Source organism: Hemibagrus wyckioides, linkage group LG17 (genome assembly GCF_019097595.1).
Source record: "Hemibagrus wyckioides isolate EC202008001 linkage group LG17, SWU_Hwy_1.0, whole genome shotgun sequence".
In the NCBI taxonomy this organism is placed as follows: Eukaryota; Metazoa; Chordata; class Actinopteri; order Siluriformes; family Bagridae; genus Hemibagrus; species Hemibagrus wyckioides.
In genome coordinates, this window is record NC_080726.1 from 24022883 (window position 1) to 24042411 (window position 19529).

General features: G+C 38.6%; 1 protein-coding gene across 2 annotated transcripts in view; it reads left to right on the plus strand.

Moving 5' to 3' along the window:
• Nucleotides 1-14901: 14901 nt before the first annotated feature.
• caln1 (calneuron 1) overlaps nucleotides 14902-19529 on the plus strand; it is a 74657-nt gene continuing 70029 nt past the window's right edge. The window contains exons 1-2 of one of the 2 annotated variants that reach the window (XM_058413551.1): nucleotides 14902-15407; nucleotides 16031-16648. In XM_058413551.1, coding sequence (XP_058269534.1) covers nucleotides 16539-16648 — 110 coding nt within the window. In that variant the 5' untranslated portion in view covers nucleotides 14902-15407; nucleotides 16031-16538. The remainder of the gene's footprint in view (nucleotides 15408-16030; nucleotides 16649-19529) is intronic. The other variant, XM_058413552.1, reaches the window with a different exon arrangement.

A 19529-nucleotide genomic window follows, 5' to 3' on the forward strand; every position in this document is an offset into this window, starting at 1 on the left:
GTGGAATCTGGCACCAAGATGTTAGCAGCAGATTCTTACAGCTTAAAGGATACTTTTGATAGATACTGACCACTGCAGACCAGGAACACCCCACAAGAGCTGCAGTTTTGGAGATGCTCTGATCCAGTAGTCTAGCCATCACAATTTGGCCCTTCATTAAACACTTACGCTTGTCCATTTTTCCTACAAAGGACTATAATAAAACAGGGATAAAAAAAAATAAAATATGAACTATGGCTTTCCACTAGTTTTTAGGATCGTGACAGTAGGAATTTGGCCATGTAGACACAAGAGCATTAGTGAGCTCACATCTGGGGTTCAGTCTGTGTTCCGGTTCATCCCAAAGGTATTCAGTGGGGTTAAGTCAGAGTCAGGGTATGGCTAGGTACACTTGATTGACTTGTTCTTCCACCCCAACCTTCACACACCATGTCTTCATGGAGCTCTGTGCTTTGTCATGTTTAAACAGTTTTGAGCTTCCAGTGAAGGGAAACTGTCCTGCTACTTTCTTCCATTGTCTCTGGGAATGCTCTTTAGTCTCTAGATTTTTGGAATAGTGTCTGTGAATGAACTATGTATGATATCCAAATGGAAAATTACAGCTTCCCCACCTCATGTGTTTATTAGGGACATTGTCCTCTTCATTCTGAGAGTACTCAGATGTCTTTTACAACTTTACGGATGTTGGGTTGGAAGATAATTATAAATAAATGGGTCGGTACAGGACCCCCCCCCCATTATTAAGGATTTGATGACCTTGATTAAAGAAGTTATTTTTCTGGAAAAGATTGGATATATACTCAACGGAAAAGCTGAATCATTTTAGAAACTATGGTCTAGACCTTTGAATTGTCTTACTATTGATCTCAAGCTGAGTATGTATCCTTAAATGCTACTCTACCCTCTACCCTTAGGATGACATTGTAATTCTAAGTTTAATCACACTGCAGTTCTTTTATCTATCTATCTATCTATCTATCTATCTATCTATCTGTCTGTCTGTCTGTCTGTCTGTCTGTCTGTCTGTCTGTCTGTCTATCTATCTATCTGTCTGTCTGTCTGTCTGTCTGTCTGTCTGTCTGTCTGTCTGTCTGTCTGTCTATTTATTCATTTAACTAATTAATTTATGTATTTATTATCTTTTTTTCACTTAGTACTAATGTTATTCATTCACTGCTTCCAATGCTGATTATTATAAAATTGCAATAAAAACAAATAAATAATAAATAAATAAATAAAATGACATTCTATACCATTGTGTACTACCAGTATTGTGGAATCACATATACTGTAAGTGTGTGATGGTCAGGTGTCCACAAACATTTGGCCATACATATAAATACACTGTATATCTCTAAATATGTTGAACATATATAACATTAAGAAAGTGATTTCTTGAGCATCCATGTCCTTCGTCACATATCTTCCTTTTTTGGCACCCCATCAATTTACATTTTTTCATATTTATAGGTTACCACAAAATGGATTTAGAATCAATGAATGAATCACACTGAAGGCCAACATACAGAGTCATAGCTGAGGAGTAGTTTTAAACTCTTATTCAGATTTTTCAGCATAGTTTCAAATACTTTTTCACTATAATTATATTCATTTCATCTCCTCAAAGTCATTACCATGCGTTCATATTTATAAAAGGTTAGAGCTGTTTTTTATTTAGTTGTCATTACAACAGAACCATCATGACAGTGTTGTATGTCGATGTTATTAATGTAACTGGACCAACAAGCTCCTGATCATGGAATGATTCAATAACGTCTTGCGACTCCTGTCTAGTGTAAAGAAATTATTTCATCATTATGCAGTGCGCTTTAGCTTGGTGTGTGCAGTTCACGAGCAGCAGCTACAGGACTAGAGGACTGCTGGGAGTTCTAGGTAATGAGAAAATACCCGCAGTGACCATTTTAATATTTTTGTCCGTCCACATAAGCTGAAGGAAGCGAAGCAGCAGGCCGTATTTGTCCCTCAGGCCTCATGTGCACTAAAGAATATTCTGAATTAATTCTTGAAAATTTTTCATTTTCCAGGAAATGTTTCACTTTCTCATTTTTATTGTCCAACCATGCCCGGTTTCCTTGAGGTATATATAGATGTGAGGTTCCACACATGTCAAATCATTTGTTGTTCATTAGCAAATAAAAATAGCTAATAAAATAATGAATTTTAAAAAATATATATATATGCATTTAAAACACAACTCGGCACAATCGAGGCCATTACAAAAAGCTCCGCGTGTCTGAAACAGTTCAGGAAATTGCATAGTTTAGTTGACTACTGTGTTTGTAAAACTTCAGCATTATACACCACTTTCATAACAACAAGCTGTTTAAAAGTGCAAATATCGAGCACTTCCTGCAGAGGCTGAACTTCACAAAAAACATCATTAGAACCTTTTAGCCATGCAAACCAGCATGTTCATTTGACAAAACAGGAAAAACACCTGATGCCCAGAGTTACACATGGAGGTGGGTCATGCTTTGGAGCTGTTTTGTGGCTAGTGACTGATGGTGCTGTGAATAATGCTTCATATCAGGGGCGTCATTTATCAAAGTGTGTGTGGAACACGTTCTAATTTCTTTTCCATAAGAACTCCCAGAACTCACTAGGAAATTTTCACGTGTGTACACATATCTATTTGTGCAACAAATCTCAATAAATCCTACACACTCTAAATTACTGTGCTTGTTTATGGCTACTTACATTTACATATCATCAATCATCTATGCATCCATCCATGGGATGGATGGATGGATGGATGCATAGATGATTGAAGGATGGATAGATGCATGTATGTTTGTATGTATGTATATCGTGGATGGATGGATGGATGTATAGAAGATGGATATATGGATGGATGGATAGATATATGCGTAGATGATTGATGGATGGATGGATGGATAGATGCATAGATGATTGATGGGTGTATAGATGATGGATGGATGGATGGATGGATGTATAGATGATGGATAGATGGATGGATAAGTAGATAGATAGATGCATAGATGACTGATGGATGAATGGATGGATAGATGAATGTATATATATATGTGTGTATGTATGTATGTATGTATGGATAGATAAAGAAATACTGATATGGTGTACAATTACCCTTATTTTTTAAGTATTCTGATTTCTTGAGGCATGGATGCTATAAATGCATTTAAGCTGTGTCATTATTTGGCTCGTGGTTAGGAAACGTTAGAGCTGTCATTGTAATTGTGGTAGAAACATAAGTGTGGCTAAATACATCAAAGTAGAAGGATTTGAGTGTGCACTGGAATGCTACTGCTGTGTTTTGTTGGCCTTCACTAAAAGTTATTGGCAAATTAAAATGCACTGGGCAAAGTCAAGTCAAGAAGCTTTTATTCTCATTTTAACCATATGCAGCTGGAGCAGTAGACAGTGAACTGAAAAAATGTTCCTCAAGGACCATGCTGCTACATAAAACACAGAGCTACATAAAACGACGCAGATCTAAGTATGATATATAATACTACATAAAGTGCATTTGTGCAAACAGTTCAAGACACACAGTACAATATAATATAATGAGTAAAGAGCAATAGTAAAGGCAGATGGATGGACTGATGGTGAGGTGGATGGATGGATGGATGGATGGAAGGATGGATGGATGCATAGATGATGGATTGATAGTTGATGGATGGATGGATGGATGGATGGAAGCATAGATGATGTATGTATGTACAGTATGCATGGATGGATGGATGGATGCATAGACTGATGAATGGATAGATAGATAGATGGATGGATAGATTATGTATGTATGTATGTATGTATGTATGTATGTATGTATGTATGTATGTATGGATAGATGATGGATGGATGGATGGATGGATGCATAGATGATGGACGGATGGATGGATAGATAGATGGAAGCGTAGACAATGTATGCATGGATGGATGGATGGCTGGATGGATGGATGCATAGATGATTGATGGATGGATGGATGGATGGATGGATAGATTATGTATGTATGTATGGATGGATGGATAGATGATGGATGGATGGATGGATTGATTATGGATGGATGGATGGATATAAATAGGGAAGAAAGACTTCCCTGAAGTCATGATTAAGAAAATGCTGACAACTTTCTATTTTCTGCATGTCTTTTGAAGAAATGGTGCCCAGAATCACTTCATCCATATTAGAATGAACAAAAACATATAGGTGTGACTTTGCCACTGTTAATTTCTCAAATCTGTGAATCCAGAGTCTCCTGACTTTCTGATGAAGTTGTTTCAGGCTGTACTGGAACAAGGAGAACTTCTAGTCTCATAAGCTTTTATCTGCACTCCACTTCTGATACACACACACTTCATCGACACCGACAATTAATTTCTCTTCTATAACTATATACTGTAAGTAAAAAAGTGCTGACTGTGTTAACAGAAACTTCACTATGAGTCATATGAATATGGGTCATTTCTGAATTCAGTATAGTTATAACTTGGTCTAATGTATCAAACTGAAGTTATTAACAATTACAACTAACTATTAGCAATTGCAGAATATTCAGGAAGAATAGCCACACCCATCTTTATGGAACTATCCATCTAAGCCCATCCTTAGGATCAGATATTAAATATTGAGGAAAACACCAAGCAGAAGTGGGACATCAGGATGGATCAGGAAGGTCCAGACAGCAGAAGAAGTCAGGATTACTATTTCTTACTAATTCTTCAGTCAGTGATCACTAATTAATTTTCGAGAGGTGTTCCTGAATAAGCTTGTGAACAGCATTACCACAAGGGGATCAGTCACTGTGAGTATAGACGTCCTGCAGAGAGAACCATGTGTACCATACCAGGTTTTTTGTGCGTGTATGTGTGTGTGTGTGTGTGTATGTGTGTGTGTTTCTATGAGGATACATTTCTGGCATGTTCAGGTGGTGATTCTGCCATCAGAGTATTCACACTCTTCCTCTCCATCTGGTCTGTGCTAAGCAGAATTGTATGTTATGCCACTGTAAGGTTTAGCATACAGGCCATGATCACAAACTTGTCTCATCTGTCACCTCACAGTTCAGCTGTGTGAACACATGGGGCAGCTTGCAAGAGAACAGTGGCTAAGCTTTACATTTCAGTGGAATGGGTGCCAAGCTGTAAGCTATCACCTGCCAAAAATATGGTTTCATTATTTCCAAAAGCATAATAAACTTAAGATAATACTAACTTGAATCCATTGTACTCACTGTGAAGTACCAATGATCTTTACAAGAACATCAGTCAAAAAAGAGTGTGCAATCACTTAATAGGCACATACATGCTTGAAAAGGAAATGCACAGGTTACTTGTTGCTTTTCCATACATTCTGGATTTTACAGTACCCCAGAACATGGTTATTAAATGGATAATACTTTAACTTACACAGAAGCTGAAACATACTGTACAAGTGGAAAACACTTGCTTGCCATTTATGCAGTTGGCATTCAAAGTAAAAAAACAGTTCAAACGTGTTATAAAAATGTCCTCCAAAACCTGAAACTTCCCACTAGACAAATTGTGCAACATGCACTGGTGGCTTAAGTGGTTAAGGCTCTGGGTTGTTGCTCAGAAGGTCGGGGTTCAAGCCCTGGTACTGCTAAGCTATCACTGTTGTATCCTTGAGCAAGGCCCTTAACCCTCACTGTTCTAGGGGTACTGTGTCATGGCTAACCCTGACTTCCAAAGCTGGGATATATAAGGAAAGATTTTCCATGTGCTGTAATGAATATGTGACAAATAAAGGCTTAGTCTTGGACCAGAACCTTCATGATGGTCCTTTGTGAACCATAGCATGGACCCAAGCCCATAAATTGCTGGGATCACAATGGCTGCAAAGGCCATGAACTATAAACATATTATTCCAGCATGATGGCTTCTCTCTAATGTACTAAAATGGTACTAGCCCCTCTGGGTGTGGGGTAGAGAAGAGATGCACTGCAAAATTGTCCCATCCTGAAGAAAACTTTAGAGTAGACTCATACTACTGGAACCTCTGAACCTAATGATGAATCCTAAGGAGCCTGTGGCCTGAGCCAGATTCTGCAAGCATGGCAGTGCCTCTGTTTTAAGAAGCTTTTGTAATGGAATGTTTTAACACAGTACTGGAGAAGCAGGAAAGGTAACGTATGCTTCCGATCTACTAGCATTGCTCGACTGGTCCCACCATCTCTCTTAAGAGGTAGGTGTACATTAAGACTTTTCTGTTCTGGTACAGAGGTGGTGGAATGAATCTAAAGTATTTCAGGATCAGAAGGTCAGCACCGTATCTTTTATCACTTAAAATGTGAAAGATGGAAGTGTTTTTATATGATAATGCACTGTAACGATGATGCTCCCTTCATAGTTGCACGGGATGGCTGAGGATTTTGTAAGTGACCAATGTGGAAAGAACTGCTGGACTATTGCTCAGTGGAGCTACAGCTGCCCCTGAGTCTAGTAGCAGTGCAATGCATTCCATCCACAATGCATGTTTTAAAACCAGAACAAAAAATCCTTTTCATTCTCTACTAACCTCACCAAAGAGTTCCAGAACTGGTCAAGTGGCATGAGGATGTGCTTTTGATAGAGACTCCCATCATAAAGGCACCTGCCAAATGCCATATACGCTTCAAATACAATGAAGCGTGCATAGGATCTGATCGGTGGTCAATAGCAAACCCTGGCAAAGTGGTTCTGTTTCCTTCACTGAAGACACTTTTGTCCCCAGGACAGCTGGCATGTGACATGGAGCCACAGCATTGAAGTTAGGATGACCGGAGCCAGCTGGCATAATTTACATCTGAGTCATTGGGGAAAGGTGATTAAGAGAGGGCTCGGTGTGTTGAGATGCATTTCCACACAGGAGATGATAATCTGACAGCTGCCTTAATGTAAACAAAATTATGTCCACAATGCCAGGTTGTCAGAGTTTTAGTGACGTCTCCCTAACTTTAGGGTTATTGGTATGTTTGGCAAGTTGCTCTCTGATCATTTCATCCTCCATTGTACCAAACTGCTGATGACTAGTCAAACCCCATGGGTCAGCCACTTACTGCAACACAGACACATCATTCTTTTGTGTATTCCCTGAACAAAATGAGCTAGTAGGTCTCTGAATCGATGTCTTTAAATGATGTAGCTTGTGACTAGTGTAAGCCATCTTCTACACTACACCCCATGCTCTTAAGAAAGTATTGCTGCAGGTCCAGAAGGTATGGCATTAGGAAAAGCAGAAAAGTCTGAAAAGCCAGAAGTATACTTACCAGCATCTGCTCAGTTGAAAAATTCGTGGTCACAAGTTTCAGCCCACAATTTTTTGACAATTGCTTTCATTTGACCATTTTTTCTTTCCTGTGCAGCTGCCACAAGCTTAAGTATCAGAGCTGCGGGTTTAGCGAAGCCTTCAGCAAACCCCAGGAAAGATCTCTTTGATCCCCACCACCTGTCACTTCTCAGGGTCAAATGACACACCTTGTGCAAAAAGCCAGTGACTTTTTGACATTTACTAAAGTTCAGCTTTAACGTACATTGTTGCAGCCTTCCAAGACAACAGTGGACCAGTGCAAAAACTCAGTTTGAGGTAGGAAGGTAAGATAAGGTGCAGCATGGAAGGGCATAGTGTTGAATTCAAACAAAAGTTGTACAAAAGCTGTCTTTGTATAATTTTTTTCTGTCATAAGGACCTCACCAGCTAAATCCCATGTTCAAAATACCTTTGCTGTATCAGTATTTGGTAAAGGATAAGCGTCCTTTCTGGTTTCTGAATTGATCCATCTGTAATCCATGCACCAGTGAATTGTCCGATCCTTAATTCAATATTTTGTATTTTAGCAGATGCAGTTTCCCTTGCAGTTATGGGAATCCTTAACTATAGAGATTAGTTTTGAAATATTCAAACCAATCCATCTGGCATCAACTACCATGCCACAAGTGGACGGTGAGGTTACTTTGATGCCCTACACTGCTTTATCCCTAGGAGTGTCACATGTATAGGCTTGTGTCCTTGGTTCTCCAACATGTTCCCCTTTGTTTACTCAGCAGGACTTCAGGTTTCAGTCTGCAAAACTCTTCTCAAGGATTCCAAAGTTTTATTATTTGCATTAGGGGTATAACCTTACGGGAATGCTTCTTCGTCTTTGAAAAACTGCTTCTGTTGCCCAGTATAAATGTGTAGACTTTCAAAAAAGAAGTGAAAATCTTAACAGGATGAGTTCTGTTCATATTTTGGCCTCCCTTCCAAATAAACAGACAAAAATATAGTTTGCTATGTGTGAAACATGTATCTAACTTCCAGTGATCTACAAGCCTTCTCTACCCACTCAACAGGCATACAGTATATTTACCAGAAGATTGTGGACACTTTTGCTGTTTTGGGACATTAAGTTCAGACAAAACCTCAAGTGGTGTAACAGTAAAATGAATACATGGACCAGCAGCCCCTTCTGACCCAACAACAAGCTTAACTCTCTCAGCTTGTAACTGTTACATATATTAATGTTCCATGTCAAACCACTAAAGCAGGCTTATTTGAGATACTGTGTCTACTATAAACAAAGAGAAAGAAACAATGGTCCTCTTCACAAAAAAATCAACCCACAGTCCTCACTCACCGGTAAGGTCTTTCATCATGTGCAGCCTTCTAGCTCTTTAGAGAATGGACATGGACTCTCAATCCTCTCTATATACCTGTATCTACTCCATAGGGTTCCTTAATTTAGTCAGAAACATGCTGCTCTGAAAAATAAACCCTAACGGCTGCTTGTCAACTTAATCTTACATCATCAGCCTCAAAATGAAGCCTCACTGTAATGCAAGATCAGATCAGTAGTTATCCTTAATATTTCAAGACTTTAAATATAGAGGTACAAATGGCAGATATTGTAGATAGATGGTTCATACCTTATAGATGAGTTCCAGTAATCTGTTTACGTAGTAATTGTTTATCTAAAACAAGAAGACTAGGGTTTTTGTTATATATTATATCAAAGAATAATATAAAATGTTTCTTGATTATTCAAATGCATTATTTAAACCTTTTTATCTCTAGGAAATTTCATTAACTGAACTATATATCTGCATATTCCTGTGATGGACTGGTGACCTGACCAGGGTGTACCCCTGTCTTTCGCCAAATGTGTGCTGGGATAGGGCAGACCCCCGTGACCCTAATTAGGAATAAAGCAGGTATAGACAATGGATGGATGGATATATCTGCATATTTTCTGTTGGTTTAATATTAAAATAAAATTAAAATGCTACATGTTTCATGTAAAATAAAAACAGCTCTTTGGAACTAATATTGATGAAGAACAAGTACTTTACATAGTTTTTGCCTGCCTCATCACTCTCACATCAGAGCCCAAACGAGGCCTGGGGCAGACCTGCCTTCAAAAAACTAGATTACGTTGTTGGCACAGGTTGCTATTCTTTAGAGGAGAGTGATATGACTGGATAAATCAAGAGTCTGTGCATTGGCAGGATTTAATAGATGACACTGCACCTGCCAATCATCTATGTTGCTTATTTTCTCACTGGCAAATTCCATATAAAACATGTAAGCGCCTCTCCGTTGCTCTTCATCATTCCGCATCATCATGGATCATAATAGCCTTGTTGTACTATGTGCCTGGAGCATGCTTCACCAAGTTCTCTGTATTTGACAAACAGCGCTCCTTAGTGAGCTGGCTTGATTTGTGTGGTTGTTTGTGACTTTGAAAATGGATGAACTGTTTTTTGTTTTTATTTCCTAACATGGTTTGTCATCTAGTGCACAAAAGAAGTGCCACATTGTTATAACAGCATTATTTCTGGTCTACATCTAATGTGCTTGAGCGCACAGCTATGACCTACTTCATTAATAAGAATAAATCCTTTTCCAGTAATTTATTCATAGCAGTCTAACAGTCATGCACTATGTACTGAACTGAATCAGAGTAAAATCCTCAGCTCTCACAGGACTTTGTTTTCTGTTTTAAGACAGCAATGGATTTTCTAATAGACATGGGTGAAAAATTGACAAATTGGTGAAAAATCAAAGGCTCTTTTATGATGTGGACGGGATTATATTGGCTGTATCCAGTTGTCCTCTTATAGTGTAGCATGGCTACAGATCACCTTTATCCTATGAGACTACCTTCAGACTTTATCCTGTTGGGAGTGGACTCTTGCAGGATGACCCCACCCCATCCACAGGGCACAAGTGATCACTTAATTGTTTGATGACGATGTAAATCATTATGTTATGATCTTCACAGTCACCAGACATCAACCTGATAGACGCGTGTACTTCTGCTTGGTGATTTTTATAACTGCTGCTTAGGATGGCCTACCACTGGTATCTTAAATGCTTAAATGTCACCATGAGATTAATATCAACATGGATGGCACATAGAAACTATAAAGATAACTGTGGATGTTTGTCCTTGGATAGCTTTAGGACACATTGGACAGTGTGATACAATAGTCTTTTTAATCTGTATTAAATTCAGAAATGACTGCTAAATAATATTTAAGTTCCTGTTAACACATTTAGCACTTTTTGATCATGTAGTATACAGTTCAGTATAATTTATAATCACACTATCCGGTGTCACCTGGATGACGATGAGTTTCCTTCGGAATGCTGTGTCGTCTGCTCAATTATGCTCCTTCTTACAGGAAAACAATATCTTTGAAGAATTTTAGTCAGGTTTCAGGTCCTATCATAGCATAGAAACTGCAGTAGATAAAATCAAAAATGACTTATTTTTAGTTTCAGACCAAGGCTATATTTCGATATTAGTTTTACTTGATCTTAGCGACACTATAGATTATTACATTTTCGGAGATTGCTTACAAAATCACACAGGTATTGAGGGACAGGCATTAAAATGGTTTAGATCCTATCTGTCTGATCGATACCATTTTGTAAATCTAAATGGAGAACTATCCAGTTTAATGCCAGTGAAATACGGGGTCCCACAAGGATCAGTTTTAGGACCTCTGCAATATACATGCTTCCTTTGGGTAACATCATTAGTTTCCACTGTTATGCTGACAATACCCAGTTATATATCCCAGTCATATTATCTATACCCAGTTATACATCTCATCAAAACCAGATGAAACATCTACATAGTCTAGATTTATTCTATAATTACCTATTACTAAATCCTGATAAGACAGAGATAGTACTTATTGGTTCAAAAAAACAGTACACAGAAGCTCTCAGACTTCAACTTGCATTAAAAAAGGATGTACTATTACTATTAGCTCAACAGTGAAAGACCTTGGGTGTAATATTAGACAGCAACTTGTCTTTTGATAATCATATCGCCAATACTACTACAACAGCCTTCTTCCACCTTAGAAATATCACCAAGCTTAGAAACATCTTATCTGTATCTGATACTGAAAAGCTAGTTAATGCATTCATGACCTTCAGACTGGATGATTGTAATGCATTAGTAGGTGGTTGTCCTGAATGCGGTTCCTCTCAACGTTTCTTCCTCATGATGTCTCAGGGAGTTTTTCCTCACCACTGGCTTATCTCCTCTCTTCAATGAAACCAAGGGCAGCATGGTGGCTTAGTGGTTAGCACAGTGGTTAGTTGCCTCACAGCAAGAATGTCCTGGGATTGAGTCCTGGGTTTGAACAGGCAGGGGCCTTTCTATGTGGAGTTTACATGTTCTCCCTGTGTCTGCATTGGTTTACTCTGGGTACTCCTCCCACAGTCCAAAAACATGTACATTGGTAATTCTAAATTGCCCATAGGAGTGAGTGAGTGTGGTTGGCTGTCTCTATGTGTGGCCCTGTGATGGACTGGTGACCTGTCCAGGGTGTACCCCTGCCTTTCGCCCAATGTGTGCTGGGATAGACTCCAGCAGATCCCTGTGACCCTAACTAGGAATAAAGCGGGTATAGAAAATGGATGGATGGATAAATTTCTATAAAAACACTTTGTGCCAATGTCCATTATTTAAAGTGCTTTAAATATAAAAATGAAATGAATTGAATTGAATTGATTGAGCCCCACTGTACACCTGTAAGAGATTTTGGAAAGATTCTTCACATTCTCCAACATCTTTATTTAAACACCAACTGAAAGAATATCTTTTAAAAGAATGATGTTTATCCCCTCTAGCACATTTCCAGAGACATGCAGAATCTATACCAGTGCTCACTGATTCTAGCCATCCATCTTGCTAAGACATATTGATTTTCTTTTGCTATCGGTCTACATACAGCATACATACATATATAAAACACCAAGTCTACATTAAAGCGCCATCGTGATGAGATGAATGCTGTACAATGGCAAATAATAACTAGACAGATTTCACCCTAATCCCACAGTGTAAATAATCAGTGCTTTCATTCTGGCGTCCATTTTAGGCCCTAATTCTGAGGTCAACTAATTCTGTTTGTCTCTGTGATTGAGAATATCTGAAGAAAAATTTGGGTACATGTGCCAGTGAGTGAGTGAGTGAGTGAGTCAGCTGGTGGAAGCATTTAGAAGACACTGTGGCTGAGAAGTGAGGGGGATTCTAATTATCACATCATATCATCACACTGCTGTTCTCTGTGCTTCTGTGTCTATTAGTGACTGAGAGAATTATTCTTTGCACACTATTCTGTACAACTGGCTAAAATGCTTTTTTTTTGCTTTACTAATTGGTCAAAGCCTCTCTCTATTATGTTACATAATGCATTTATACTGACAAGCGGTTCAACACGGCAAATTTTTATATTGATGATCAAATTAGGCTAAATAATTGAATCTGAGGGTTGTGTAAAAGAGTCTGGTGATTTATGCTCCTTTATCACAGGAGCGTAAATATATACGTTCTCAGGATGAATAAGTGCTAAGAAGATCTTCAGAACCAGTGTACTACACAGGGCCAGTGTACTTCACATTTAGTGCTGATAAATGAATACACGCTGACCCACATTCAGCTTTCAGGGGAGTCTGTGGGATATGAGAACTGAGCAGTTTGCTTTGCTGGAATTAAGCAGGAATTAAATGTTTTTTTAAATGAACTTTAATCCTTCTCCACCTCTCTCTCTCTCTCTCTCTCTCTCTCTCTCTCATGAGACTTGTATACACTACAAGCTGATTAAGTACTTATGTCCTTATGGCATATCTGATAATCTTTATCACGGATTAATATATATTATTTTTTTTGCATTAAAATAAAATCAAAATGCCCCAATTAAATGTAATTGGATATATTCTAAATTCTCCATGTTCACTTGTTAGGAATGCAACCTTTGCTTTGATCTTTTCGAGGCTAAAAAGGGTTGATACCCTCTCCTAATTGACAAACAATCCAGGAAGCCATCCTAGATGGAATGCTGGTGTATCACTGGACAACACAGAGCTCACACATACATACACACTCATTCACTCACACACTGATTCACACCCATGGCCATTTTAGAGTAGCTAAGTCACCTTCCGGCATTGGGAAAGACACAAATGTACACTGGAGCTGTGATGTAACAACACTATGCCACGCTAATATAAGAATATTTCAATGCATCGTAATTGATAACCCCAGCTTAATTAATTGGCCTATTATTTAGTTTATGCAGCAGGTAACAAAAGTGCACCTGGTTTTTGTTTTTTGCACCTGGTTTTTGCACTCCTTACTCAGAGCCCTTGAAATCTTTCTCCCTCTTGTCAGGCAGAACCTGGCTACTATATGCTGGGCTATTTTACCACATGTGGTGGCATACCATTTAGTATCTACTAGCTGACTATTTAATACACTACTGTTCAAAAGTTTGGGAAATTTTTTTTGCTTCAAAAACATAAACTAATTTTGTTAACGAAAGATCTATTTCTTGCACAGAGGCCCATTATGAGCAACCATCAGTCCTTTGTTTAATCTCATTTTATGTTCACCAATTCAAGGTAATCATTTTATAAGGCTAACTGATTATTAGAAAACCCTTTTTAGTATCTGGAGCATCAGGTGTTGTGGGTTTGACACTAATACAGGCTCAAAATGGCCAGAAAAACTACTCCCTTCATATAATAGTGCAAACTGGTTCTAATATATATGATTGTACTAAATACACTATATGGACTTGTGGATGCCTGATATGTAGGCCTTCCTCAAACTGTTGCCATGAAGTTGGATGAATACAGTTGTATAGCGTTAATATTTCTCTTCACCAGACCTAAAAAGCCCACACCTGTGCACAAAGCAAGTTCTGTGAAGACATGATTTACCAAGAACTCAAGTAGTACAGAGCCCTAACATTTATTAGACACCCTTATACAAGGTGACGTACAGAAATGAAATCCATTACATTACATATTACATTTATAACTGAGCAGATCATATTTAAGAGGCTTGCACTAGCAGGGGCAGCTATAGGCAATGCTGGGATTTGAACTCACATTATTTGGCTTCCATATGGTTGACCTCACTAATGATTGTGGGCAAATCCCTTAAACGCACTCTAAAATCCAGTAGAAAGCTTGAAGAGTGGATGTTATTATAGCTATAGGGACTATAACTGGAACTGGGTGTTCAGCAAGCATGTATGGGAGAGACAATCAGGTTTCCACAAACCTTTGTGCATTAAGTGTAGTATTAGACTGTGCTAGTGTATTCTGACATGTTATTTGGAAGCGTAAACCTGTGTGTGCTACTAAATCGTGTGTCTAATAGTGTTAGGTAATATTTAGTACAATGTTATGTACTGTGTTTAGTTACAGCCTGTAAATAGTACACCTATAGAGACACAGTAGGCTATTTTACACGTTGAATTTGATATACTGGATATAGATAAGATGTTATTGTACTGTGTAAGAGTGCGTGTGGTGGCGTAGTGTTTAAACCCATCATGTAGAAGGCTAGTGTAGTGTCTGAGCCATGCATGGGTTAATGTTAGCTGTGAAGGTAACCGTGGGAAAGCAGCAGAGCAGCTCGCGCGCATCAATAGAGAAACAATTAGAGCTGAACTCCTGCTCTGGCAGCGATGTTTATTGAACGGGTTTGGGGCAGTTTTCCCTCCACCAGCTGTTAGTGGTCGCCTTTCTGGTGAGGAATACTTTCCTCACTCACCTTTGGATGTCCACAGCCGTAAGCTATCACTTGAAGGAAAAAATAATAATAAAACACTCGAGCTGCCTTTCCGTGGCGGATGTGGAGATGATGGGAAGCCGCTGGTATTGATGGGAATTCGATGAAGCTGGTCGATTTCCTCTGACTGGAACTAGGACGCGTTTTTGGACTCATGCCGTCCGTGCAATCGGAATAGCCATTAAACCCACAGACGAGTGGACAGTTTTCAGGTAGAAGTGACATTTATTTATCGCTCGCGCTCTTCCTCCTTGCTCATTTGGATCGGATGTCGGGGCGGATTTGAATAAGCGCGTGACTTCCGAACACTGGATATTACTTTTAAAGGTGAGCGATAAAAAAAGTTCGAAATTAAAAAAATATATGGCTATAAAAGTTGTCTACATTTCATGTACCAGAGTTCAGTCACGCCTCTCTGGCAAACTCGTTCATTAGACAGGCTTGCACCTGTTGTGGGATTCATTTAAGGCGATTGTTTATCAGAACCATAATGATCATAATCACCTGTTCATTTCTGATTCTGGTTCATTTATTTGATACTGCATGCTTATTAACCCATTTAATTCCCTTAATTACAAAGACAAGCAATGCAAAAAACAACATGGACCTGTAACTTATAATATAACCTATAATAATAATAATAATAATAATAATAATAATATCAACCATTAATTCTATTGCCCCGACAAGACGTGATCGATGGATGTGTCAATTTGTGGTTTTTCTCTGATCTGGGGGGGGGGGGGTTGTTTAAATAAATAAATAAATAAATAAATAAATAGCACCGATCTCACTACATCGGTAAATACAGCTCACAAATCAGTCTGCTGATGAGAGCAGCTACTTATAAATTGCTGCGATCTAGAGTAAACAAAAAAAATAGGCTTGTTTAATCTTCTGTTTAAAAGTGGTATCTGAAATCTATAATATATGTTGTTTCTCTTCTCCAGAAGACACATTTTAAGACTTTAGGTTAAAGTCTAAAGAGATTTCTTTAGACCTAATGTGTCAAACAGTGAGAAAACCCATCAATTAAATCCTACATTCAGGTGACAATGTGTCTTCAGCCTGAGTGGTGATTACAGTCGACGACTTCATAGCCTTGTGGTAAGTGCAGCTGTCTGTAATGGTTATAGTGACTCAAGTGGCACAGTGTGCTGCGTAAGTGCTTTAAGGGAGCGCCTTCGCTCACAAATCACTATGGAGCAGCCCGTCTTGAGGCACTGCTGCATCTACACTATGAACCGCAGAGGATGATCTGCTACTCTCATCATCGAGCTCCTCTTATGAACTTGCAGCTACTGCATTTTCATTTAACACACTGTGGGCACGAACAAGTGACTGCCTGCTGAAATATCACCCTGGGAATTTAACCCTTGCTCCATGCTCTTTTGGGAGAGGAGCCGATCCAGGAGGCGGTCGGGCTGAGCTGCCCGTTGCCTGCTTCTTTTCTCTCCAATGGAGGGCACTGATCCGGAGAAGGGGACAGAGGAGCAGACGGAGGGAAACTGGACCGGTGGTGAGGAGGATGGGACACTGCAGTGTCCCGAGGAGTGCCATCAGAATGGGTAAGATGGAGCAGGATGCCAGAGTTGAGCTTGACGGATGCTTTCACTACGGAGCTTTTGCTGAGATGTGCTAAAAGATTTCTTGACTTGATTTACAACTTTGCTTGTTTTGTGCTGTTGTTCTTGTACAATTTAATGATTCTGTCTTCTTCATAGTCCTTATTCAGAATTTAGTAGGAATGCTGTCTCAGTCGGGTTTTTATTACTGATATTTTCTGTTCTGAGAGGATTTTTCCTCCTTAACCCTCCTTAATTTCTTTCTCCTGTGTGTGTGTGTGTTATTGAGATTTGCCTTTTACAAGCAGTTTCTGTTTGGTTTCTATCTTTTTAACATTATGTTTAGCCTGCACAAGTGCTCTCGCATGTGTCCTCATCTTGTTTGTTTCTTCTGATTGCTTTCTTCTTGAGACTCTTTAATAAAAAATAAAACTCTGCTGTATATTAGACATATTATTTATAAGAAGTCAAGAGGGAAAATAAAAACAGTCAGCACTCTTAACTATTAAAGTTTTGTCTCTAGCCGGTCTCTCTCTCTCTCTCTCTCTCTCTCTCTCTCTCTCTCTCTCTCTCTCTCACTTTTTCTTCCTTTTGCTGTCAGTTACTACTTTTACACCGAGTCACCATGTGTTTCAACAGTGCTATGTTTTATTTTAATGTGAAAGGAGTTCTCTGTGACCTTTTGTGCTTTGCAAAAAGAAAGAAACCTAAAAAATCTGAAAGGCTTTGCTCTTTAGCGGAACAGCAGTTGGATTAGTCATGCTCTTCTCAGCTCCAAGGTGTTCTCAAGACACCGCATGGGGGCTCCGCTTCAGTCTCCTCCTATCTGGACACACTGTATTAAAATACATAAATTAATGGTCATGCATTCCCAAACTACATCACACTGAATATTAAGCCTTGTATCATGCTTTTCTTTTTCTTTTTTTCTATCGATCAATAGAGTTATTGAATCGTTTATCACTTCATTTTTGCATTTTGAGCACGTTCTTATATGCAGTAAGGCAAAATGTTGTCTAGTTGCCTGCGAGCTAAACTACTTTATTATTCATCAGGTAATAAATCTTCAGCCAAAATTGGAATTTGATTGTGATCCCATGGACAACTGGGAACAGCCAGATAATTAGCTTAATTAAACGTGTCAAACTGCACTGCTCAGCTGGACTGTTATAAATCCAGTGCCATGATTTATTCTGTCCTCCAGCTCTATTTGAATAAGAAGTAGTGCATACCGTGTTGGAGTTTATGGTCAATGCACCGAGCATTAAAAAAAAAAAACGAATGGCTACAGTAAAGGTTCTTTCATGTGGAAAATAAAGACAGACCTATGATTTAAAGGCCTGACGGCTCAGTAGCTGCCAAAAAAACACTGTTATTGGCAACCATAGCAGATAATAATATATAAAAGGTAACATATAGCTAGATATTTAGTGAGTGTGGCCTTGAGGAAGTGTTATTGAAAACGCCATTTGACGCCATTGTGCTCTCTGCCTGTTATAGCCAGGTGGTGGTGAACTGGGTATAAATGAGTTTAAACGCACATACCGACATAAGGTTGAAGTAAACCTCAAATCATTAATGAATCACATATGGAGTAACAGCTGGAAAATAAGCCTAGTCATATTCTTATAATGCTATAAACCAAACGCTCATATCATTGTGTTAATAGTAATATGGATCATATTGAACTCGATATCTAAACCCAGATGCTGAGAATTTATGAAACGTAAAGCCGTCTTTCTTACCGCACCAGAAAACAGCAGCTCCATCACTAGCAGCTGATTTAATTTCACTCTCTGATTTACAATCACCTATTTCATTATGGTTCATTTGGCTTGCTGTTGGGTTCATGACTGCTGGTCCCAAAGCAGCATCCATCTTTTACAGTCAGCAGTCAGTAATCAGCCAAACGACCTTCAGTGGGCTGCACTTTAAATCTGGCCTGCTTGTATTGGCTGTGTATTTCTTCTTTATTTTACACCTGCCTGTAACCCAAGCTCATGCTGTGTATTCACACTGTGTATGGGCTCTGATCCCAAAGTGCAGTGTCTCTGGTGGAATTTCCATGCTGGGTGTCTCGGCTGTCCACGAAAAGGTTATTACGCTTTATGGATTAACTGTAGAGTTTGGTGTTCAGGAGTGAGACGCTTTAGGGACAACCTGCTGAAAAGTGAGAAGAGATACAGGCTAAGTACTTTATGAATTTTTGCTACACATAGAGGCTTTTGAGCTCCTTGGTTCATGTGTATATATTTTTGTACTCTTTGTGAAATAAAGCATAGACTGTTAGACTATCTATCTATCTATCTATCTATCTATCTATCTATCTATCTATCTATCTATCTATCTATCTATCTATCTATCTATCTATCTATCTACATAAAAATGCAGATTATTTCTGTTAATTCTGTTTCTATTTCTGTTGTGATTATGTCTTATAGTGGCACTACACATACCAACCCCTACTCAGTGACATTATTAGTAATTATTTACATTTAAATAATCAGCCTGATATCAGTAGGGTTTTGTTCATAAAAATAAATCTGGACCGAAGTGGATGCATGGGAATTTTTTTATTTTTTTGTGGGAAAAGTGGGAAAAACATTTTTTTAAGAGCAAAAATGTGCAAATCTGTTTTAAAGGTTAAACTCAATCTTTAGTAAATGATGTTTTGAATAACGTTACAGTAATGTAATCAAAATGTATTCACAATTTTTGGAAAAGATCCATTTGGATTAGTGCAAACTGTAATAGAATTGTACTAGATGTCTAATATAGAGCGTTAGGCACAAGGAGTTTTCATTTCAGAGATAGGTGAGGATGCTAATAAACATCCATCCACCTTCTATACCTGCTTTATTCCTAATTAGGGTTACGGGGATCT